The sequence below is a fragment of the Schistocerca serialis genome, chromosome 10 (genome assembly GCF_023864345.2).
Source record: "Schistocerca serialis cubense isolate TAMUIC-IGC-003099 chromosome 10, iqSchSeri2.2, whole genome shotgun sequence".
Classification (NCBI taxonomy): Eukaryota; Metazoa; Arthropoda; class Insecta; order Orthoptera; family Acrididae; genus Schistocerca; species Schistocerca serialis.
Genome location: NC_064647.1, coordinates 156,009,418 through 156,036,427, shown reverse-complemented (window position 1 = coordinate 156,036,427; position 27,010 = coordinate 156,009,418). Strand labels below are relative to the sequence as shown.

General features: G+C 38.9%; 1 protein-coding gene across 1 annotated transcript in view; it reads left to right on the top strand.

The window, feature by feature from the left end:
• LOC126424624 (uncharacterized) overlaps positions 1-27,010 on the top strand; it is a 343,469-nt gene that overhangs the window by 282,878 nt on the left and 33,581 nt on the right. Inside the window, exons 27-31 of the mRNA XM_050087361.1 lie at positions 3,729-3,897; positions 10,985-11,099; positions 12,584-12,750; positions 16,179-16,330; positions 21,264-21,474. Coding sequence (XP_049943318.1) covers positions 3,729-3,897; positions 10,985-11,099; positions 12,584-12,750; positions 16,179-16,330; positions 21,264-21,474 — 814 coding nt within the window. The remainder of the gene's footprint in view (positions 1-3,728; positions 3,898-10,984; positions 11,100-12,583; positions 12,751-16,178; positions 16,331-21,263; positions 21,475-27,010) is intronic.

Here is a 27,010-nt window from a genome sequence, read left to right as displayed (position 1 = left end):
ATATATGGCTTGCGATGTATTTGTACGAGGTTAATGAAATTTTAATACATTATAGCCAAATATATTGTTAATGTAAATCTCAAGTTACATTTTCCGATCACCCAAAAAACCACGATAGTGCAAAATATATCAATAATCAAAAACTTATCATATCGTGGGAATTTCAATAAACAATACAAAATTCTTACTCATTATCTGTGTTACTTCAAAATAGGATCAAATAAGATCAAAATACAGGTATAGTACTGGAATAAACCAAGTTTAAAGGGCAATGTGTCTTCCATTTATTTTCTGTTGTGAATGAGTGGTGAGTCATGAAAAATAGCTAGTTCATTTCAGGGAGTGAACAGTTCTGATCTGATCTCTGAAAAGAACAGTTTTGCCCATCTCTACTGAGAACTGACGCCAGGTTGCAGATCGACGTCCTATATAGGCCACCATTCAGTATACGGTGCATGCGCCGCCCATCACGGTTTCTGCCTTCCAAAACAGGGAGGTGGCGCCGCCCTTAGTGAAACACTGCTAGCAACGATATATCGCAATCAAGGCCACACCGAAGAACGTTCAGTTTTGATGCGAGATAATACAGTATTCCACATTTTGCTAAGAGGAAACCCATTGTCTCTGTTGATTAAATTATCAGCCAACCTAATTTCAATCGCCTCTTTATAGACACTGTTCCAAAAACCGGAAATGTTGGCAACCACAACAGTTTCTTCACATTTCATTTTGTGTCCCTCATTTAGCCAGTGTTCTGCTACCGCCGATTTTTCCGGCTGTTGTAGCCTCGTATGACGGCGATGTTCCACACACCTGTCACGCACTGTGCGAATAGAACGGCCAACGTAAGTTTTCCCACATTGACACAGAATTTTATACACCCCGGGTTTCGTAAGCCCCAAATCATCCTTCACAGAGCCGAGCAGAGCCCTAATCTTAGAAGGTGGACGGAACACACTCTTAATGTTAGAATTCCTTAAAATTCGTCCAATCTTAAACGATAAGCCTCCAGCATAAGGAACAAAGGCCACAGATCTATATTCCTCTTCGTACACCTCTGGAGAACGCTGGCCTATATAGGACGTCGATTTGCAACCTGGCGTCAGTTCTCAGAGGGACTCATCAGCAGAAGCAGCATTTTCCTCAAGATGGCGATCAGTTGGATCGCCGAAATATCGAGTCAAGTTGATTTTAGAATCCGGCAGCAAACCCGAAGAGACTTTCATGACTTATTACGCCGGGAAAGCCTATGTAATCACTTCAGTAATTATTTGTCTGTGGGCATTTTTTATGGCACCTGCCAGAAGAGTAATGGTATCCCCATAAAGGAGTCCCTTGAGAGACACACAGGGATTTTTGTAAGTCATGGTATACGTAAAAGAGCCCATAGCAGGGAATCTGTCCATAGCCCTCCACAACATGTGAGAGCGGTCTGTAGGATTTGGTGCCAGTGTTCTAAAATACCATTATTTTGTGCTTGGTGAGCTGCTGTTCAGAAGTGCAGGGCACCGCATAAGTGACAGTGTTCGGTAAGTACTTACTCAAATTGTCTGCCTTGGGCTGTTGTTGTAGTGGCAGGACAACCAAAATGGGAAATGTATAGGTTGACAAATAATTTAGCAACAATGTACAAAATTCGTGTAATCCAGACCCTGCACAGTATTCTGTCAATTGTTGAAAAAATATAACAATAGACCATTTGAATCAGGGAAGGGCCCAGCATTAAGTGGACGTTCTGAAAATGGCCCTTAGGAATGGAATAACTGCTGAATCATGGCTGTGCATGCAGTCCTGTTATGGACCACTGGCGGCAGTGCGTGCTTGCATCATAGATTTGCAGTTGGACGAATCCTGGGGTGTGAAAGCCGGTTTAGTTTATTGAAAATGGCTCATCTTATGGTGAGTGGTACCAGTGGATGAAGGCAGTTTTCAGAGACATTGCATAATACTCATTTAGAAGAGCTAGGCATGTTGCTGGGTTGAATGTGCAATCCCATTGTGTTGCCATGTATAAGTTCACATAACAGTACATCCTTTAGCTGCACTGTCACAAGTTTGTCAAAATCAGTATCTGTTGAGAGAGCATTTATCTGTGAAAGGGAATCTGCTGTGACATTGTCCACACCTTGTAGGTGTCAGATGTCTCTTGTGCATTGCGAGAAGAAGTCAAAAAGGAGAATGTGCAATGTGCAAGTCTTTTACACAGTTTCAAATAGAATCTGCTAGGGGACAGGAAATTCAAAAGTAAAATAAAAGCATTTCTTTGCTAAAGATCATCAATTTATAAAAATACTTTCTTGAAACTTCCTGGCAGATTAAAACTGTGTGCCCGACCGAGACTCGAACTCGGGACCTTTGCCTTTCGCGGGCAAGTGCTCTACCAACTGAGCTACCGAAGCATGACTCACGCCTGGTACTCATAGCTTTACTTCTGCCAGTACCTCGTCTCCTACCTTCCAAACTTTACAGAAGCTCTCCTGCGAACCTTGCAGAACTAGCACTCCTGAAAGAAAGGATATTGCGGAGACATGGCTAGGTCACAGCCTGGGGGATGTTTCCAGAACTCTGCAGTGGAGTGTGCGCTGATATGAAACTTCCTGGCAGATTAAAACTGTGTGCCCGACCGAGACTCGAGCTCGGGACCTTTGCCTTTTGCGAGCAAGTGCTCTACCAACTGAGCTACCGAAGCACGACTCACGCCCGGTACTCACAGCTTTACTTCTGCCAGTACCTCGTCTCCCACCTTCCAAACTTTACAGAAGCTCCCCTGGGCAGAAGCTCTCTTGTTCGCAGGAGAGCTTCTGTAAAGTTTGGAAGGTAGGAGACGAGATACTGGCAGAAGTAAAGCTGTGAGTACTGGGCGTGAGTCGTGCTTCGGTAGAGCACTTGCTCGCGAAAGGCAAAGGTCCTGAGTTCGAGTCTCGGTCGGGCACACAGTTTTAATCTGCCAGGAAGTTTCATATCAGCGCACACTCCGCTGCAAAGTGAAAATCTCATTCTAAATACTTTCTTGTTGTAAAAAGTATGCTCTAGCAGACGGTGGGGTAAAGTTACCAGGACAGGAAAAGTGACTATCACATGTTTTTTATCCAGAACACTGCGGCTGCCTGCCCACTGAGAAGTGGTCATACTAGTTCTAATACACACCACCGTTGATCTCTCTATAAAAGCCTTCATTAAAATGCATATAATTCTACATATTACTTCCTTTTTCACTTAAAAATTTAGCATGATACGTTATTCTATATAGATTCAAAATGTATAAGTGTCAAGCTTATAGTAATAATATAATAGTTATAATAATAATATTAGGTGAAAACTCGGTCTCCTGTAGAGTGGCCACTTTACACCACCTTCCCCTAACAATTAGTTATAGTTACTACGTGCCCTTTTTTTAAATTGAAATAATGATTTTTGTATGAACATGAATCTCAACTTTGTCTTCTTTTTAAAATGCGTAGTCATTAATATCAACATTAATAAAACTTATAGAACACCTTAATAATATCACTTGTCCTTGTTTTTTCATCAGTTGGTTAAATCATACAACTGTACAGTAAAATCTTAGACAATTAAGAAATTATCCTCGAATACTGCATCATAAGCATTTAATTCAAAAATTACTCTGCTCAACAGCACATGGTATATGCTTGCTAACAAGCTCATTTGTGTAGTGACATTCTATGACAGATAGAGAGAAAATCGTTTGGTGGTTGTGTCGGTGACAGGCATGCCAGATGTGGAGCTGGGAGTGAATGACCTCTGGCGGCAGGGAAAGGAGGTGGTGGGTCGGCACGACATCATCCCCGTCATCACAGAGGAGTGGATCCGCCTGGAGGGTGTCGAGTTCCACAGCTGCGTCCAGCAGGACGAGTACGAGAAGTCGCGCATCATCAAGTGAGTCTGGGCCAGAAAAAATGTGGGACAGTATTCACATAATGGAAATGCTAAAGTTGGAAAATGTACCATTCTGATGGTGAACTGATGAATTTGGTAAACTTCATTAACATTTTACAAAAATGTATTATCTTTCCTCAAGGTATGAACAACGCCCTCTAAGCGTGTGGTCCATCTAGATCCCTTTTGCTGCATTTCATCATAAAAGATCTACAGCTACATACATACTCTTGAACAGGATGGGAGGAGGTTCTCATGGAAGTATCTTATGCCTGAATGCTGAGAGGTGTCCATACTCCTAGGTAGATCCTTTTTCTCTCAGGTTTGGTTCCAGATTTGTTAGGTCCTCAATCAAATTTTGATCCGTTTGCTGCTGAACTTGTTCCTCTGTGGTCAAAATGGTTGATGCACTGTGTAATTATTATGTGTATACAGGTATTTAAACCCGGTTAAGTTATAAGTTGCTATGGTCTCTCTTAGTACGCTTCCTGTTGAAGATGTATATTTTGATGTGTATTTGCCAAATTTTGCTACATGCCATATTAGAAGTGTCAGACTGCCTTTTTCCTAATTTCCTGTGGATTACTTCCAATTTTTTTGTTGAGTGGTGTTTGAGAGCACATTCCTTGGATTCTTGTTCTGGTCACTGCTGTTTTGTTAATGAGCGTATGATATTGTACCCATGCTGGTGCTGACCACTACAAAATTGTTTGAGTGTTCTGGTTTTGGCTCTATTATTTCTGCCACTTCTTAGTTCTATAAGGTTAAACCTGTTGCATGCTCCAACACATAATTTTCATAAGCTGACACCAAGAGAAATTTCAGTTAACAGTACTAGGAACTGAGCCATTTTTCCCAGCGTGGTCCCGTTTCTTCTAAGTCTGTTGGTGGTGCTTTTGATCTCCTATGTCAGTGCTGAAATAATATGAACTGCCTCTTCTGTGTATCTGGTTTGCTTTTAGATTTACTCAGCCAAAATTAGAGTTTTCTTATGTACCTTTCTGTTTTCGCAGTTAGACAGGCTTCCAATGAAGAGTTTCACCTATACAGTTTACGAACAGCGTAGGGTGCTAGACCCTCTCTCCAGCTGTCAGGTGGTCAAATGTGTGTTGTGTATAAATTATTCAACAGTAGAAAGATAATTTCTCTTGAAATACTCCTTTCTCAGGATGGCATAGCATTCATGATTTGCTTATGTGCAATCAGGAATGTTGATAAAGTACAAGAGCAGTTGTTTTCAGGTTAATCTTTGTTGCTTCTTTTTAATTTGTTTATGCAGACAGGCTAACAACAATGAATAAAAAGAGCTCATCACTGTTCCTAAAATAATTATCTGTTATGATAATAGCTGAATAAAACAAAGGAGGATCACTACTACTTTTCATCTTCTTCATCCAGTGCACCCAAGTCGTACTGACAAGTATTCACTTTTGGGTGGCACACATAATGCACTCTTTCTCATAAGCAGAATTGCATTCACCATCACAATAAACAAACTTACCAGGAGTCATATTGCAGGACAAAATTTCTAGCTGCTTCTATTTTGGGCTTAATAATCTGCTCTTGCATAATCTACAGGGTGTATAGCAAAAGAATCCCTGATTTAAAAATTAACTATGTCAAAAACTTACAGACAAATGCAACAAAAGGCATGTTTCTTTTGAAAGCTGTACGAATTTATACAGTACAGAATTTTTGAAGTAGGTTGAAAAGCTGCTAACACATGGCACTATATGTTTTGCATCTCAGACAGTATGAGTGGGCATAATTTAACTCATCCTCTCAAGGGAATATTCACAATCACATCACACTCATTTTGAAATGTCCACCACTCTCATTATGGAGGTAGTGCAATGAACAATGAAATTTGAAATTTGCAATTTGCCATCATGCCCTGTTGTGTGTCTACAAAGTGGATTCAGATGCCACACAGGTCACCAGTTTAAGATTATCCAGCATGGAGGGATAATTCCAGTACACAGTGAATTTCAGTGTGCCCTAAAAAATGTAGTTACAAGGGGTCAGGTCAGGCAGATATGGTGGTCAGTCCATCTCTGCACTATAAAGTTTGAAATAATCCATTGCAATGATTCTATTCCCAAGAAAGTGACACACCTGTTTGGTGTGATGTGCTTTGGCTAGCAGTGTGGCAAAAAAATTTTCCCAAAATTGCAGTGTAACCATCATTAGTGATCATTTCTCACATGAAAAAAGGGCAAATAGTGCCCAAACAGTAATTCTGGTTTCACTTCAAATGAATGGAGATTTTTCAGAACCCCAGAATCATCAGTTCCACTTACAACTCCAGTCAGGGGAAAATGTGCTTCATCTGTGATGCGAAGCAACCAACACAGCCATTTATCATCAATCATTATGAGAATCTGGTTTGCAAAATGAGCCCTTCTGTCACAGGGCTCATAGATAGGGCTTGGTGGCCTTGGATTTTGAATGGAAACGTGTAGACTCTGTCTCAGTATTTTCTGCATGCTTGAATGCTGCAAGCCAGCCTCCACTGCTATTCTTTGAGTGGAGTTCCTTGGATTGGGTTCCTTGGATTGGGTTCCTTGGATTGGGTTCCTTGTATTGGGTTCCTTGGATTGGGTTCCTTGTATTGGGTTCCTTGTATTGGGTTCCTTGTATTGGGTTCCTTGTATTGGGTTCCTTGGATTTTGCTGAATAATTTCAGAAAACATGGCGACTTTTTCAGGAGTAACTACAGTTTTCCTGGGGTCAACATTCCCCACTTGATAATCAGCATGCTGTCTGTTGGAATTTGGCGAAGAGCTTATGATTGTTCTTCTTTTTGAGTCCTATCAGGACTCTAAATTGTGTTTGAAAACTGTGCCTTTTTGTGTGGGGCAGTGGTCTAACCTGCAGCTTTCCCATACCTGAAAAAATACGTTGTTCAATGGAATGCATGTGTTCAACCTCTTCTTTCAGTACACTAACTCCTTACATGTTTCAATAGTGGAACTGATCACTCTGAGCTGTGACTATAGTGTCATCTGTTAGCGGCTTTTCGAAACTTCTTTTGTAACTTCTGTATAAAATTCTTACAGCTTTTACAATAAATATACCATATTTTGCACTCCTCTATCAGTATTAGTTTACAAGATATTTAATTTTGAAATCAGGGATTCCTTCATTGGATATTCTGTATATAACACAGATAAAAGATGTTCAGTAATCTAGCTGCAGCAGTTCATAGCAACATCTCAACATTTTGAGTATATCATCCATCATATTTATCAGGTGTGAACCCAACTGTTGAAGATGTTATCAAATGAAGTCCTATTTATTTGCTGCAGTATTGTGTGTAACAAAGACCAGTGAGGCCCTTGTCTCCATCCTGAAGTAGAATGAGGTGTCAGAAACAAGAATTGAATGTATAGAGTGAGTACATAATGATAATTGTAGCTTAAAATACAATAAATACTGTATGGGATAAGCTGCTTGGCTGAGGGGAACAGTTCATTTTGAAGCAGCTGTCGAGTGCCATCAAATTTGATGTTACAAATGGAGGGATATATTTTATTGGGAGTATGGTTTGATTTGGCACTTTTGGCATTGCCTAAGCACTGTTGTTGCACTAGATGCATGGACTTTTGAAACCGATCGTATTGTGCTACAAATGCAAAATTCCAATAATGCAATCCACATATCTGTTATATACTATTCTGGCATAGGGTGACAGACTTACAGAAGTAAACACCACTTTCAGATATGTCACAGTTTTTCCCATTAATTTTAAGAAGTGATATTAGTGTAATCTGAAGAAAAAGTAGTTTGTAGGAGCACAGTTTCAGCACAAAGCTACTCTGTACAGAAGTTAATAGTGATTCTCAGATTACAGAGAAATAGACAGTATCCTATAAGGCTTTATTTTTGGCTCATATTTGTTCTTTACATAGAAGTTACATAATTTATTTTCTGAACTCTTTAAGTGTTTCAATTAAAGGTATAGACATTACATGAAAGACTGTGTATCAATGAGACTTAAATAGTATAAGCAAACCTCTTTTCATGAAGGAAACAGACAACTGTTGTACAAAAATTTCATTGTCGAAATATGTTTGTACTGATTTGCAAATATGTTTGTACTGATAATGAGGATAACAGAAAAGATACAAATGAAAAAAAAAAAACATTGTTGTGAGTGTAGATGTTACCTTCAGACATAGAGAAGCACATTCACAAGAAGAGTGAAAATATCCTTCTTACAGGCAGTTTAAATTTCAGCTAGTTGCAAAAATGTTCAACTAATATCATTCAAGACTGGGAAGACCTCCTTAATGTCTATAATGACTTGTATATTTCTTGGTGTTGCGTGAGAATGTAGTTCATAGAGTGACATAATGTTAGATATGCATACATTTGAGTAAATTTTAACAGGGAATAAATTAGTATCTGAAAGTAGCTCTTACAGAAGGTATGTGTTGGTAGTCACTGATTTACAGGTGGGTAAAGTAATTTCAAATGTGCAGTGCCAGGCATACTTCTCCTTTTTAAAAGAAAGACTGCTGTAATCTCACATTTGTAACTCTCTTTGTGGAGACAGAATGTACCTTCAGTAAAAAATATTTATGTTAATAAATGAGGTATTATATTACTTTGTTTTCTTTGGTTTGATTATAGATAATCCATCAAACTTTCCATGATTATGGACTAACAACTAACAGCATGCATTAATCAGACTAACATTTTTTAATGGCTATGTCATGTGAATAAGAACTAAATAATTTGGTGAGCATGGAGCATGCTTGTTTTAGTAGCCATTCCAGCTATTTTGTTTATTTCAGAGTTTTATTATTAACTGCACTTTTACCTAGCATTATGACAAAAAATATTTGACCAGTAAACTACTTTCTTAGATTATGAGTGCCCAATATCTGACTGCTCAATTTAATTTGGATACATTTTTCCTTAAATGGCTTTATCACAGCATATTGATGGCAACAATGTTACTTCTTGTGATAAAACAGAAAATTTTCTGCAGTTCAAAAATACTCATTTGTAAATTCAGCTGTATCAGATGGATTGAGAAAAGTAATATCTTGTGTAGGCCACATCACTACTCTCTGAAATACCATCAGACAGTTTAGAATTTCAAACATTTCCATACTTAGTGTCTGTGAATTTTGAGAAAGCTTTAGACTTCATAGTCTTCAACATATGGCTTTGTTTTATGAACACTTTTGGGATACTGGAAAATACTATTACACTGAAGAACCACTTGTACATCACCAGTGTGGAACTGGCAGTAAATTAAAGGTATTTACTATCACTTTTATTATTCCTGATGGTGCTTGACATTACTGTGAAGATGCACAAGGGCTTCACTTGTCATCTTGAATATGATCTGCAACTGCTCATCCACAGCTCGAGAGAGATATCAGGTATGTTGGAGTGCACAAAATGGGAAACTACTTGTGCAGAACAAATTGACATCAGTAGAAATCCTAATCAATACTGCATAACCTAAGAAACTTAAGCTGGAGAAGAAGACTAGAGAAAGGGTACTGTTACCTCAACAGATGTCATAGAAAATAGAACCATAGTAGATGTTTAGTGACATATCTGAAAGTTAAAAGACAAATTCAGACAACTAAGACATGTCTAAAAGCCTCATACATGTCATTGCAGTGTCAGATTCCAGATATTAACAGAAATCTCTAAACAGTTTTCCTTTATGGGTGTGAATTGGGGGAAAATAACAAAGAATGGCCAACATATAGGTTCTGGGGAGCATATGAGGAGCAAACAGTAGAGCTAATATAAAGCTTTGAGATGACTGCCAGTCAGAGCACACAGGGCAGCATAGGTGTCAGTGGGCTTGGACATACCCTGATGTTAGGCAAGAAAATCAGGTGTGGAACAGGCCCTTGTATGAAATGCATCGAGCCAGAGGATGTGAGGCTGATCAGAGTTTCACAGTGGAAGATGTGCATGCTAGGAACTGGTAGCTGTAAACCATCTGGTGAGATGCAAAAGATGTGGCCCAAGCAGGCAGCAATAACGGTTGTTTATGGAGGTACGCTGTTCTGTTCAGAATTAAAAGATTCAACAAACCACATAGTTATGTGAATAACACATTCAAACACATTACAAGTCTCATTGCAATAAATTTTTCTTCAATATTTGATGGCAGTTTCTGTAACTTCTCTTGCTTGTCATACGATCATTATACTAACACAAAATCTTTGTAGTGATCACCAAATCATCATCATAATCACTCTACTTGCATTATGATCACTACACCACCATCTTCATCTCTTGTCATACCTTCTTTTGCACCACTGACATGATGTGTGACTATGGTGGCTTAGTTGTTAAGGTACTGGAGTCACACCCAGGAGAACCAAGTTTCAAATCCCTGTGTCACCATTCTTATTTAAGTTTCTTATGGTTTTTCCAAGCCAGTAAATGCAAAAGTATGCCCTAATCTCTTATGAGACTGTCTTTAATCATCTTTTCATCAATGGGACTTTCACCCCTAATCATATTTCAAGCAGACTTTTGAAAATTGTGTGGAATACTGTAATGAAGGCAACAGCAAGAATGATTACTAAGGCACAAGAAGTCAATGTTCACATGTACAGTCAAGTTTATGTGCAGCATTTCCTAGGCAGTCGAGTCAAGGAAGGCTGTGCAGTGGTTAGGGAGATAGAGGGTTCAGATCTTCATAATGATTGACATTTTCTGTGGTTTTCTTAAATGCCTTCAGAAGTTTGTCAGGATACTTTCTTTGCTTGTCTTTCTGTAAAGGATTAACTGTTCAGTTTTAGTGACCTAGACAATAAGATTTTTACTCAACTCAGCTTTCATTTCTAACAGAGCAATATATGTAATGGGCAGACTGTAGTTTGACAATGAACAGTACAATTTTTTCATTCATTACATGCACAACAGGAACAACAGTTCCCTCAGACAATCATAGAACACAAATTTCTTATGCTTCAAATTTCCTTCATTTCTAAATATTGATTGCTATCTTTTAGATTCATTCACAGGAAGGCACCATTTTGTTACTTAATAGTGCTTGTGCTCACTAACGCATGCTATATCACACACTAACCAACCCCCACAGGTTTAAACCTCCTGACGCATGCTACATCGAGCTGATGAGGTTCCGGGTGCGACCTCCACGAAACAGGGAACTGCCTCTACAAGTCAAGGCCGTCATATGTGTCACTGGAAACAAGGTGAGTTCCTCCATGACTACCTTTTACTCTGTGTACCAAACCATTTAAATTATTTGTAATGGCAAAAGTATCCACAACACAGTCATCTATTAGTGGACTGACAATGGGTGACTCAGTTTATAGAACTGTCATTTAGGACACAGGACGTTCAGAGTTGAGTGGTTGTGAGTATTCCAAAATGTAAAAATTTTATTTTATTAAACATTTTGTAACTGCCACGCTAATGGTTTAGTAATGAACAAACACATCTGAAACTAGTCACCGATAACACAAATTGTCAGTGCACTGAGATGGAAAATAAAGAAGTAATAACATTTCAGTTATTTTAATTCATCTCTGCATTCTTGTGTCAAATTACAGTAGTGGGTCTGCTTTACTGATATTGTGTATTTTGTGTTTGTCTGTTGTTGTAACTTGCAGATATGAAATGCAGCACGTCTTCAATTCAGTTTATCTTGACTACCCCAGACAAGGAGCATTACTACTCTCTCTTTATTGGTGTACATCGTACTCAACCAGCCTTCAATAGGAGACAGTTGACTGAATGCATTTCCGTGTGTTTCCATCTATTTACTGTCAGCTCTGGTAACTGTATGAGTTACATTTCTCTCAGTACCTGAGCTTTATAGTGTAAAACAGTCAGTCAGTTTTGTGTTACATTTTTAACATCACCTTGTTTGTGTGAATGGTACATTGATATACTTCTCCACATGTTTTGAGAAGAGCAAGTTCACTATCAAATAAAAAAAAATATTGGGTTGTGCTCATATGCTTGTAACAAAAAATGTTGAAAGAAAGGCATCTGGGCTGGCTGTGTCCTACTGATAGCTAAACGTTATTTTATTTATACTTTTTCTGTGACTATATTTTACTTTTCTTTTGTCTCACTTGTGTCTTAACTGACAGTTTTAGAATGAATAACTATTTTAAAACTATCTAACAGGATGTAGGGTAGTGTGGTTGCATGGGTGAGAGAGACTGGAAGAGAGTGAACGCAACTTTATTTCACAACGCTTCTTATTTCACTCATCACATTTTCTATGTTCTAACAACATTTGTTTCTACTAATTTTTATATGGGCACTGATAACGTATTTGCTGAATGCATTTTATTTTGTCTCTGGACAGAAAGTTGTTTTGGGTGGTCAAAAGATTGCAGTCTATCTCCTCCTACAATGTTTTGCTTTTTAAGGCTCTGTGCTGCACTATGAAAGTTATTCCATGATGGCTTAACATATGTCCTGACATCCTGCCTGTTCTTCCAGTCAGTATTTCTCACATACTCCTTCCTCAGCTGATTCTTCTGAGAACATCTCATTTCTTGTCTTGTCAGTCTACTTACTTTTTAGCATCCTTCTGTAACACCACATTTCAAATGCTTACATTCTTTTCTTTTTCTTGATTCCTCAGAGCACACAGTCCAAGATGCAATGCTGTGCAGATCATAAATTATTGATGTCTGCACTTTTCTGTGCCAATCTATAGGTTGAGATAAAGTCAGAGATTCTGGTTCCTGGCTTCTCGAGCCGTAAATTGGGCCAGATTCCATGTGAAGACATCATGGTGCGCTTCCCCATCCCAGAGTGCTGGATCTACCTGTTCCGTGTTGAGAAGCACTTCCGGTATGGTTCTGTCAAGTCGGCCCACAGGAGGTGAGTCACAAATATTTCGATAACCTTACAGTGAAAACGGAATAGCTGAGTTCTTGCCGGCTGCAGTGGCCAAGCAGCTCAGTCCGGAACCGCGCGACTGCTACGGTCGCAGGTTTGAATCCTGCCTCGGGCATCTGTGTGTGATGTCCTTAGGTTAGTTAGGTTTAAGTAGTTCTAAGTCTAGGGGACTGATGACCTCAACTGTTAAGTCCCATAGTACTCAGAGCCTTTTGAACCATCTGAATAGCTGAGCAGGTCCTGAAGGACATGGTAGCTACACATGGACTTTCACGTAGCTGAACTTTTATATTGAGATTTGAAACATACAATAGCTGGTAACAGACCCTTATATTGAGATGGTAACCAGGCAGTTTCCACAAATGAATTGTTTAGCCAAGACAGACTATTGTTAATTTAAAAAAAATCAGTTATTACATCCTACTTTATAATAATATGAGAGTCATATTTGGTAGTAGTCTCGTTCTACTAAACTCAACAGAAATTTTGTTTAGCTGCCTAAAAAACAACTATAAAAGTAATAACATTTAGTGAACTCTTAGTACCATGTCAGTTCAATTCCTTAAATAGTGAATGATTTGGATAATAAAACATACTACCTGAGTCAGAATGATTACGGCAACAAAAGTTTGTCAGATCTGAGAATTAAATGCTTGAAGAAGACTCAAATAATAGAAGTATTTTCAGGTGAGTCAGAACTTAAGTTACAAATAAATTCTTACTTAGGGCTATCCAGTGAGCTGCATCTTTTAACAAATAAACCACTATTAGATTGCAACATTTTTATGATGAGCTGCCATGATAATGTATTCAATAACCAAATCCTCATTCAAATGAATCATTTGACTCAGCATAGCTTACACGAGTCCTTGAATAATAAGACTGAGTGAAATATGGGCTAAATAATTATTTCAATATTTTACCTAGAAATGGAATGTAACTGCCAGTACATTTTACGATAAAAAGGGGAAAAAATCTAATTAGTAGAATTGTACCAAAACAAGTAACTCCCCCTTGTTACATTTCAAATAAAAGGACCAACTCCTATGTCTTGGAACTGATAGTTCTTTCCTCAGAGGAGGGACAGGGTAAGGAGAAGAGAGGGAGAGAATAATAATAATAATAATAATAATAATAATAATAATAATAACCCTGAGACCCTATCAACCTGGGGTGTGTGTTACCTTCCCTTCTTTACTGATCTTCCTTCAGACTTTATTTTTCATGTCTGGGGAAAGAACTGACAGTTTTGAAAGTTAGGTATTACTTTTTCTGCTTTTAAATATGCCTGTCAGCAGTATCAGAATTCCACCTGTAGCCATTCTGTATGCTTATACTTGATGACACTTATATACATTCTGGTAGTGGCAAAATAGTGTTTTAACTTGGTTTGTATTCTGTAAATATTGTGTAACTGCAAAACAGCTGGTTTGCTGATCTGGAATATTTGTTATTTCCACATAACCTCTTGCATTATATATACTGTAATGTTTACTTTTGGATAACCTACATATGATTTCATATAGCTTTAACAATGCATGATCACTTTTTAGTGTTGTTTGAGGCTCAGTTGCAACTGTCTGAGTGTGCTGTGCCTTTGTGGCAACTGAAAGTTAGTTACAATATTTAATTTTAGTACTGGTACTTAGAATTTCTGTACTGGTGAGTCTAATGCCATTTGTAGGTGCTACTGAAATTTCATTGTCCAGTAGTCCTGAGTTGGAGTACGTACCTATTAAAACAATAATTTCCAATAAATTCTTTCGTTGTAATTATTCTCGACGCGTTTTCTAAAAAACAATCCACAGAAAATATTACCAAAAAATCATCACAAACAAAATGACACCTAGTTTTTTCATCTGAAAAGCTATGAAAAAGTCATAAAAATTACTCTTCTTGCATCTGTGTAATAAGAGAAAAATGACATAGTTCAGGTACCTGGCAGTTATGTAACAAATTACCTCCAGCTGTCATGCCTTAATTCTTTATACAGACTGTTGCTATAAGCGAAATTTTGAGGACAAACTTCTCAAATTATTGACACTTTTAGTTTGAAAATTGAACTTCAGTGAGTGTTAGTATAAATTGAATTTATAATTTAAATGTAACAAAAGTACAGTTTTTGTTTTCTAAATTAACTTTCCCTTTAACACAGAAAGTTTATGAAATACCAGTGTGTTTGCATAACAGTGTTTACTTACTTTTTCTTAAACTAAGTGTTCTGGATCAGATAAATTGTAGTGTTGTATACACCAAAGTGAAAAATAAGACTAGAGTAATAAATTTTTATATAAACATGTTTAAATCTAATTTTTACAAATTAGTAGTTTAGTGCATTGGAAATAAAGGGCTATCAAAAAGAAGGAATAGATTTCAAACATTTTTTGCTTCCAAAGTACAAAAGGTGGAAACAGTGTCCCAACATTCTTGGACAGAGAAAAGTTCAAATGTTTATTCATTCAATGTTAGCACTATGTGTTACATGACAAATATCAAAAAGGTGGCTCATTTCCTACCACACATGAAGCAGCTGGTCTCTTGTTATCAAATTCACAGCTTCAACAATGCAATGTCTCAGACTTTCAAGAGTGTCAGGCATTTGGGGGATAAAAATGTGCTCTTTAACATAATCCCACAAATAAAGTCGCAAGGTGTGAGGTCTGGAGACCTGGGACGCCACTAGTCATGAAGTTCATTTTCTGCTCCTCCTCTTCCAATCTAACACCCACACCCCACACCTTGTGACTTTCGTCAGTGGGGTTACATAAAAGTCCGCATTTTTATCCCCCCCTATGCCTGACGCTCTTGAAAGTCTGCAACATTGGATTGTTGAAGCTGTGAATTTGATAACAAGAGATCAGCCACTTCGTGTGTGGAAAGAAATTACCCACCATTTTGATATTTGTCATGCAGCTCATGATTCTCACATTGAAAGCATAAACATTTGAACTTTCCTCTTTCCAGGAATGTTGGAATTGTTTTTCTATCTTCTGTAGTTTGGAAGCAATAAATGTTTGAAAGCTGTTCCTTTTTTAAAAATAGCCCTGTTTTTATTTAATAACATATTCTCAGAAAACAATTACTAACTCCATGTAAATTAGTTCTTTTCTTCTTATTGTAGCTGTTTGTTCCAAATGAAATTATAAGATGATGAACTTTGCTATAAAAATGCTATATTACGCATTACGCCAAGTCATAATTGAAAAGGTTACTCACACTACCACATTGATGACAAGTTCACACAGTGCTACTTCTCTAATAACTGAAATGTCATGCAGTTTGGCTGTAAACATGTATTGCCAACTACTAATGCAAAACTGTATCTTGTGGTACAATTTATATTTGGTATAAGTCTCTTCATATTAGAAATTCAGGCTATTCCCTGATGCTTTACAATGTGTGTGTTGCAGGACGGGCAAGGTGAAAGGCATCGAGCGAATCTTGGGAGCCATGGAGACGCTGGAACCATCACTGATAGAGGTGACGTCGGGACAAGCCAAATATGAGCACCAGCACCGCTCCATCGTGTGGAGGATGGCGCGCCTGCCCAAGGAGGGTCAGGGTGAGTGTCTCTGAGAGTCCATCTCACACAGAGGCTCTCAGCTTGAATGTAGTGCCATTATCATCATAAATCTTAAGACTCAGTTACCATGCAACATGGTGTGGAGTAAGAAACTGGACTAGCATAGGATGGCAATTGAAACTCATGTCTGGCAATCCAGATTCAAGTTACCTGTGATGCCCATAAATTGCATAATCTAAATTATTGGATGGTTACTTTGAGAGAGTGTGGCCAGTTTCCTTTCCCAGTTCAAGCTTGTGTGTATTGCCCAGTGAAAGCATGATCAATAAGACATTAAACCCTAATTTTCCTTCCTTAAGACTGACGGGATGGAAACACTCTCAGCTATTCTATCCTCCACAAGTTTCTTCATCTCTGCATAACTCCTGCAACTGACATTCAGTAAACCTGCTTCATCTTACTCTGTAATTTTTACACTTTTTTATGTCTCCAAATGTGTTTCATCAATCTATCCCTTCTTTTAGCCAAATGATGCCATAAATCCCCCCCGCAATTTAATTCAGTAACTCTTCATTAGTTAGTGAATCTGTCCATCTATCTTCAACATTCTTCTGTAGCACAGTATTTTAAGCGTCTTCTGTTCTCATCTTGCCTGTATCGTTTGTTGTCCATGTGTATCTCACGTACAAGGCTTTGCCCTAAATAAATAATTTCAGAACAGTTTTTCCAACACTTAAGTTTATATTTGGTGTCAACATCTATCTTTTCAGGAAAATTTTTTTGCTATTGCTAGTCCATGTGCTATACCATCTTTACTTCTATCATCAATAGTTAATTTGTTACCCAAATTCCAAAACACACCTACCTCTATCAGAATCTAATTTCCTGATATGAACATCACCTAATGTCATACTGGTGTCAAGCAGCACTTGATTTAATTGTACTACACTCAGTAACTTGTGTTTTACTTCTATTAATCTTCATCTCATAACTTTTTTCAAGGCACTACCCATTCTCTTCGACGGGTTTTCCAAATCTTTTGCCAGCTGACAGAACACTATAATTGGTGAAGCTTAAAGTTTCTGATTTTTTTTTTTTCCTCTCCATGAATTTAATTCCCATTCCAAATACCCCCTCTGTTTCTCTCTCTATCATTATACAGACTGAATAAAGTGTGAAATATGCATCAACCCTTTCTCATTTGCTTCCAAATTATTGCCTCATTTGTATGACTTTAACATTTTAGAACAGTAACTAGGTCCTGTTCAAGCTGTGGACAGCCTCTAATTCCCTGTTTTTGATTCCTGATAATGTCAGGCTGTGTTATCGAAATCAAAACATTTTAAGCCATTTTTACTTGCCATCACTTGGGCTGCTTATATGTACAGTGCCTGACCAAAAAAAGTGAAGCACCCAGAGCATATGGTCTGATGTCAGTGTAGCTTTGTACATGTACATTGGTGGTTATGTAGGTAATTAGAGTTGCAGTTATTTGTATCAGGCAGAATGCCCTACAGAGTGCATTAAGTGGTGGTAATTTTTATTGTTGTTGCCAGACCTCGTAGGGAATGTAAGAGGTGTGAACAGCTGAAGATGTTGAGTGATTTCTGTAAATTGCACACAAAGGTGCTGTGTACTTGTGTGAAACAACATTATCGGCACCTGAAAGAGTTTGAAAGTGGCCTCATTATGGGTCTCCCTTTCGACAGCTGATCACATCATATTTTTATTCTGGTCAACTACATGTGACCACCACAAAGGGGGATCGCTGTATTCTGTAACGAGCACATTATAACTCTTACACGATCTGAGAACAAGTAAAGGACTTCCTGTGACATTCTGTGTTGTCCTGCACTATAGGTCAGTGACTAGCAGCACACTGAATAGGGAATTTCTGTCCCATGTGCAAGCTGCCATGAACACCATAACACAAATTGTTGCTTTTGTTGTAGAGGCACATACTACTGAGGAATGACATTGCATCATCTTTAGCAATTAACCACAGTTCTTCACTACCCTAGGTGACCGTTTCTGGTGATTATGGCAGTGACCTAGGGAAAGGTCCCATTTTTCCAATATTTTGGTGAGCTACAGCAGTGTTACTCCCAGTGTTGTGGTGTGGAGAAGCAGTGAGATGACTAGGTCAAGGATGATCACATCACAGGCACCCAACGTCCTAATGTGTTACCTGTCACACAACAGTATTTTTCAACAGGACAGTGCTCGTCCGCACATGGCACGTGTGTCTGAATGATCTGCGTGAGGTAGAGGTACTCCTGTAGCCAGCAAAATTCTTAGATCTGTCCCTGATGCAACCTGTGTGGGGCCTGCTCAGATGTCAACTCCCTGTCAGAGATAGTATTCATGGTATCGAGGACCAGTTGTGAGAGTTGTACACCAGCTTGTCTCGGGAGAGGAATCAGCGGCTTTGTGACATCCTTCCCTCCTGAGTCAGTTTGTGCATTCAAATCAGGGAGTGTGCAATGACTTGCTGGTAGGTGGACTCACGCTGCCAAATTCTTTGTAAATTTAACTCGATTTTTTAAATACGAAATAACATCACATAGCCCCTCTGTCCATGGAGTTTAATTTCGTTTCCCCCTTTCTACTGACCTCTTCACTTCTATTGATACTGGGTAGTTGACTGCTTCTTGAAATCATCTTAAATGATTGTAGTGTCACTTTATGCTCCTTACAAGCTCTCTACTATAAAAATAGAAATGAAATTCAAATAGTTTCAAAGTCCACTAAAATGCTCCATTCAAGCCATGTGATTGACATTAATTTACCTCTGAGATATGCTTCCCACTGTTACAAGGAAGGATAGTGTCATTCAGTGACATTAAACTCTTAGTGAAAATTGTCATTTGACCCAAGTATTAGAGTGGTAGACCATTGAATTTTGTAACACAATGTCCATAGATCCTGGTTTGAATCCAACCTGAATGAATGTTTTAACTTATTTGTAAAATGACTCCACAAATCAAATCAAAATTATGAACCTTCATAAATGGAGTATTATTGTGATTTCCTTGCTGTTTACATATGCTTGCATTTGCAATAGCTGTTCACATACATCACATTCAAAAAGATGTTCTCTTGTTAACGTGACTACACACTTTTGACTTTATTAGAAACAATGTTTTTGTTTTTTTTACCTTTGTACCATCCAGCTAGGAAGTTTCATCATCTTACAGTCTGGTTCAGACATTGGTGATAGTTTACACTTACAAACATCACAGACCTTACGTTTGTGTTACGCACATGTTGTACATGATTTATATATCTCCATATAGAAAACCTCGTCATCTTACAGCTTGTGTGGGCATGTGGTGATACCTTCACTACCAGCCATGCTCTCCAAAAAAGTGAATTTGCAAAGTAAATGTATTTTTCCTCTATTGTCTGTTTCCCAGACTATGATTAATGTAAAGCTACATGTAATACATCCCGACATCAAATAAACTGCTACACTCTGTTCTTGCTAATGCTATTTCCCTATTTTGTGTAAAACTTTTAAAAATATATGACCTTTCCAGGACTTGAACATGTGATGACATTATCCAGTCATCTGCAGTATCCATTGCACCACTGAGTGCTTTGTCAGAGCACTGTCTGTGCTGAGCGTCTTCTATACAGGGAATCGGCACTAAGATTTGCTAAGAATAATTTTATGATGCTTTGGGTCGTAACTCATGATGGATAGTCTACAATTTGGTTATAATATATTGACCCATTTACAGAAGTTCAAGTTCTTAGTTTTGAGTGAGTTGAATGATACTGCATGGAGCACAGGGAAAAGAATGTCCACCGCTGCTCTAAATGGATGGACCGTAAATGCATCAACTTTCACAAGGCTTCCACTATGTGTTCACAAAATTCCTTTCTATTGTTATTTAAAAGCATTAATTGCACTTTCCATCACTAAATATCTAAACTGTTTGCAGACAAACCATGTAAAAACCTTGTAACCTCTGATAACACTCATATAACTCAAGTACAGCTTTTGTCTGATTGCTAGTCTGTGATATCAACAGAGCATCAGCCAGTAAAAGTGTGTTGTCGATCATGTGACAAAATCTTTATATTTAATGACTTTTAAACTATAATTACATAAAATTAACATATATTTTGTGAGAATATTGACTGTGAATCCTATTTGAATGATATATTCAATCAGAGTAACAACAGCTGAACCATATTTTTAACAGAAGAAAATAGCCTATTGTATATTGCTGCTTCCTGTTCTTGTAGGCCTATGACTTAATACAACTGACCAGACCCTGTTGTGTTCCACACAACAGCAGACAGGTATTATACAAGAATCTGAAAACAAGCATAGCCCCTCTGCATCAGCAGACAATGACAAAACTTACTGCAGCATCATGGAGGTAGTTTACAATTTGCTACTAAAAATTTGGTAAACATATTGTTGGAACAAGGTATTCAGAATAATGAAGACATAATTGCTTGTCATGAGTTTCATCAGAAACTGTGTTAAAGTCCTTGTCTTTCAAATGCAGATTGAAGTAACGTGTGAGTGTATTAACTGACCATTTGATCAAAGTTCTGTCAATGAAAAGAAGAGATGGCACTTAGTCTAGCCCGGTACACAGTCTAAACTGTCAAAAAGTTGTTAAACTGCAGATATCTTGTTTTGGGAAAGTATTTACTCATGAAGAGGATGGAATAAAGTGTTAGCATATCCGAAATTTAAAATTTTATTGAATGAAATGTATCATGCAGAAATTATTCAACGTGACTTGAAAATGTCAGTCTTACACTTTTGTATTTTTCATTTACTAGGATGTATTATGAGGTTTAACATCATATTCACGGTAACATACTTCAAATATTTGCTAGTTTAGTTTCTACTGTGACTAGTAGTTGCAAATGCTGGTGTATTGTGCTAAGAAAATTGAAGTTTAGGTGCTGTGAATTACATTACGCAACTCCTCTTTTTCACACGTAGGTGCGTACACGACACACTCGTTCGTGTGCCGTTTGGGGCTGACATCGTACGACCAGATCCCAGAGCAGCTGGCAGAGTACTGCTATGTGGAGTTCACGATGCCCGCCACGCAGGTGTCCCACACGACGGTGCGGTCCGTATCCCTCTGCAACGGTGCCAAGGATGATCCCCCAGAGAAGTACGTGCGCTACCTCGCCCGACACGAATACAGGTCAGTCTGATACCTATGCCCTCTTCTCTCTTGCTCGTGCTCTTGCTCTTACAAAAACATTTCTACATCTGTTTCTGTTACCTTCGATGTCACCTGTTGGTGGGTATGTTTTGATCATACAGGGTGTTTCAAAAATGACCGGTATATTTGAAACGGCAATAGAAACTAAACGAGCAGCGATAGAAATACACCGTTTGTTGCAATATGCTTGGGACAACAGTACATTTTCAGGCAGACAAACTTTCGAAATTACAGTAGTTACAATTTTCAACAACAGATGGCGCTGCGGTCTGGGAAACTCTATAGTACGATATTTTCCACATATCCACCATGCATAGCAATAATATGGCGTAGTCTCTGAATGAAATTACCCGAAACCTTTGACAACGTGTCTGGCGGAATGGCTTCACATGCAGATGAGATGTACTGCTTCAACTGTTCAATTGTTTCTGGATTCTGGCGGTACACCTGGTCTTTCAAGTGTCCCCACAGAAAGAAGTCACAGGGGTTCATGTCTGGCGAATAGAGAGGCCAATCCACGCCGCCTCCTGTATGTTTCGGATAGCCCAAAGCAATCACACGATCATCGAAATATCCATTCAGGAAATTAAAGACGTCGGCCGTGCGATGTGGCCAGGCACCATCTTGCATAAACCACGAGATGTTCGCAGTGTCGTCTAAGGCAGTTTGTACCGCCACAAATCCACGAAGAATGTCCAGATAGTGTGATGCAGTAATCGTTTCGGATCTGAAAAATGGGCCAATGATTCCTTTGGAACAAATGGCGGCCCAGACCAGTACTTTTTGAGGATGCAGGGACGATGGGACTGCAACATGGGGCTTTTCGGTTCCCCATATGCGCCAGTTCTGTTTATTGACGAAGCCGTCCAGGTAAAAATAAGCTTCGTCAGTAAACCAAATGCTGCCCACATGCATATCGCCGTCATCAATCCTGTGCACTATATCGTTAGCGAATATCTCGTGCAGCAATGGTAGCGGCGCTGAGGGGTTGTCGCGTTTGAATTTTGTATGGATAGAGGTGTAAACTCTGGCGCATGAGACGATACGTGGACGTTGGCGTCATTTGGACCGCAGCTGCAACACGGCGAACGGAAACCCGAGGCCGCTGTTGGATCACCTGCTGCACTAGCTGCGCGTTGCCCTCTGTGGTTGCCGTACGCGGTCGCCCTACCTTTCCAGCACGTTCATCCGTCACGTTCCCAGTCCGTTGAAATTTTTCAAACAGATCCTTTATTGTATCGCTTTTCGGTCCTTTGGTTACATTAAACCTCCGTTGAAAACTTCGTCTTGTTGCAACAACACTGTGTTCTAGGCGGTGGAATTCCAACACCAGAAAAATCCTCTGTTCTAAGGAATAAACCATGTTGTCTACAGCACACTTGCACGTTGTGAACAGCACACGCTTACAGCAGAAAGACGACGTACAGAATGGCGCACCCACAGACTGCGTTGTCTTCTATATCTTTCACATCACTTACAGCGCGATCTGTTGTTGAAAATTGTAACTACTGTAATTTCGAAAGTTTGTCTGCCTGAAAATGTACTGTTGTCCCAAGCATATTGCAACAAACGGTGTATTTCTATCGCTGCTCGTTTAGTTTTTATTGCCATTTCAAATATACCGGTCATTTTTGAAACACCCTGTAGAATGTCAGTACTCTCTGATATGTTGAAGCAAGTGTCTGAGGATTTACTGATGTTTCATGAACAAACTCATTGTTTCATATCAGAATGAGTGGATGAAGAAATATAGTGAGGCAAGGCAGTAGTGTCAATGAGTTTAGGCATTTCTTTATAGAGTTCACAGGAGTTTGCTGTGATCAATTTATTGGCCCTATATGCAACACCATTTATGTGATAATGGTTTTACTAAATCCCTTGCTACATAGCTAATTTACATTAACCACAATAGTGAACTATGAAAAAATTTAGAGTCCAGCATCTGAAATTAATAACAATAAAGGACTATTTGTGCCAGATGCAGGAACCTAAATAGAGAACATTAAAATCATTTTATTTCCACAAAATAACTGTTTCAGACTGTAAATAGATTTATTATGCCTGTCCTTGGCAAAATATATTCTGTTGCACACAAAAAAAAGAAATAAATTCTCATTTTGTTAATTATTATCTCAGGTTTGCGTTTCATGGCTGATAGTTATTATGTTGAGACAAATGGAACTATAGCTGATGGATTTTTATCGGAATGCTGTAATGTGTGTTACTTAACATGTGATGTGTGGTGGTAAGTTGATGTTACAACACTCATAACACTTCATGCATATGTGCAAAATTCCCAAATATTGATCACGGTGGTGGCTACAGGCAACGAGTAACTGATGGTCATCACTTGTGTACATGACCAGTCTTAGTCACTTCTCAGCAGACACTGAAGAGCTTCAACTAATGTCTTTTTGCAAAGTGAGTCATATGGGAAAACGTCCCTCCCTCAGTGTTCTGAAAAAATTTGAACATACAAGGGTTGGAACTTAAATAGTGGGAACTATTTATTCACAACCGATACAAAAGAGTTACATGTTTGCACCTGTTACTGTCCTTCAAAGTAGTCACCAGCATTGTGTAGAGCCCATTGCCAGTGATGTGGAAGGTGTAGTATACTGTTAGCTGAGCCTGTTCTGTTGATGGTGTGAATGGAGCGGTCTACTGCTTGCCGAATCCCTGGAACAGTTCTGAAGCGAATGCCACAAAGTGGTTTCTTCATCTTCAGAATCGAATCAAAGTCACAAGGACTTAAGTCTGGGGAGTATGGTGGGTGGTACAGTACTTCCCAGTCCCATCGACTGAACAGTGCCGTCATAGCTTGCGCTGCATGCACCCATGCATTGTTGTGCAAAATGATGGGTGGGTTGCACAGAAAGTTTCGCCACTTCTTTTGCAAAGCTGGTTACAGGTGATGCTCCAAAAACACAGTAATACTGTGCATCGACTGTCTGCAGTGGAGAAATGTAAGGCATTAGGATACCACCACCACAGTCATACATGAGAATCACCATAACTTCCACCATATTGGGCTCTGATGCACTTTCGACTTTCACGGCGACCCATAATGACACCATTTGTTGGATTAGCACTTCCGTTTTGGCTCTTACAATATGGCCCATGTCTCATCCAATGTTATGATATGGCATAAGAAGGCCTCTCCTTTGTGCTCATAGTGCTCCAAGTCCATCTGAGCAGCGTTGTAATGCATCCATTTCTGCATTTCCATCAAGTCATGCAGAACCCATCATGATACAATTTTTTGCATGCCCAGGCATTCCTTCAGGACGTGAAGCACAGTCATATGTGCTAAACCGGTTTTGTGGGCAAGCTCACAAATCGTATGGCATCGATGCACTTGTTCTTCAGAGATGCTAGGATGACCTGCCCGATGTGTGTCTGCCACAGTTTGCTGACCTTTGTTGGAGGCTTTTACATAATGTGCCACTGTTCTGTACGGCAATGTCCATTCCCCACACACCTCTTGAAGACCTTGATGACAATGTCATGCTGTACAAACTCTGGCATGTTCAGTCTTGATCCAGCTCCGTTGTTCCTGTTTCGAAAACATAGTGACACCGTTACATTAGACTACTCGCTCACAAGTGACTGTGTTTCGCTCGATTGTGTACATGCCGGTGGCATGGGATGGGCGAGTCCATTTGCTCAGGAGTACGGTAGTTTTGTCAACAATGTGTGCAATCAGTGACAATAGTAGATTCCATTGCATAGCGTCTCCACAGCAGTGTTGCCCCTATTTAAGTTCCAACCTCCATATATGTACATACAGTGTCATCAACTCATCACTTGTAGAAAATATTCATCACATGAAAGAAAGTAATTAGAAGTAGGTGTGGTGTTATTCCACATATGTCTTACAGGCATCTCTTTAAGTGGTTGGGAATATTAACCACAGGCACACAGTACATCTATTCACTTTTGAAATTTGTTGTCAACAATCTGAGTATGAGAGTAACATACTGATTCACAACAACAACACTACCAGGAAAAGTATCTTCATTACTCTTTAATGAATCTAACTTTGGTGCAAAAAAGGGCAAAATATACAGCTACAAAACCCCTTAACAATATACCCCTGGAAATATTGTTTTCAAATATATTGTGTTAGTGGATATGTTCATAGCATTTTTCCATACATTTAATAAACCCAAGAGATACATATAACTGAGATTTTAGTCATCAATAATATATTCTCTTTGAATATTAGGAAAGGAAAGGATTTTACGTTGTTTGATATATTATCCTTCCCTATTTACGACAGTCAGCCAATACCAGGGTATCTTTTCATTTCTGTGACTGTATAAATCATGTGATTTTGAGATGAACATCTCATCAATCCACATTCTGAGTGGATTTTAATCCAGAAAGGAAGCTCCTTGGAGGTTGTTCAGTAGAAAACTTGAAAATCTGTGGTTCAAGATCGGGCGAATATGCTGAGTGTGGAATGACTTCCCAGTCCGAATCCTGTGTACTGTTCCTTGTCAGTCTATTAGAATAAGGGCAGACATTATCATGAAGTAGCATTACTTTATGCAGCCTTCCTGGTCATCATCCCCAGATTGCATCTGCAAGACATCTCAGTTGTTGACAGTAAATGTCAGCAGTTATGGTCAGCCCTTGGGGAAGCAATTTTTAGTACATCGCACTGTCACTGTTCCGCCAGGTGCATAACATTATCCTTGGTGGAAATGCACAGGTCTTTGTGTAGGGAACTGCTATTGTTTGTGGTCAGCCATTCCTTTATTTCCCTTACATTAGCATAAAGACACCAGTGACAATACAGGATATGAATGGTCGGTGTTGTTCACAAGCCAATTGATGACGAGCAAGAGTTGCATATATGGCCACCCGCTGATTTTTGTGATTTTGATTTAGAGCATGCAGCACCCATACAAGTGATTCTTGAACTGCATGCAAATTTCACATGACTCAGGAATGATCACAGATCATCCCATTTTTCAGTTCTTGAGTACACTTATGTGGATAGCTGTGGATTAATGTGTTTATACTATCTTCTTCAAACCCCAAAGGTCTTCCTGAACGTGGAGAGTCACTGATGTCAAAACGATCCTCCTTATAATGAGAAAACCATTTTCTTGCCATGCTTTGTCCAATGACATTCTCTCTACACATGGCACAAATATATCTGGCTGTCTCCACTGCTGTCACACCCCTATTGAATTCAAGCAGAAGACCTTGTCAAAAGTGTTCAGATTTCTTCACTTAGCACTCCATTTTCTAGCATCCACAGCTCCACTCATTGTCTCCAAATGACAAAGTGACAATATGTAAGCTCAAATGACAACAGTGATCTACAAACAAAAAATGACAATTGATAAATAAATCCATAGCAACCGGAGTAACATCATGCAGAACAAAAATGCTAAAAACTTATGCACCAACATAACAGATTGAAGGTGTTCCTCCTTAACAACTCCTCCTGTACTAAAGGTGAATTTTTTAGTACAAATAATTAACGATTTACACAGTAAAT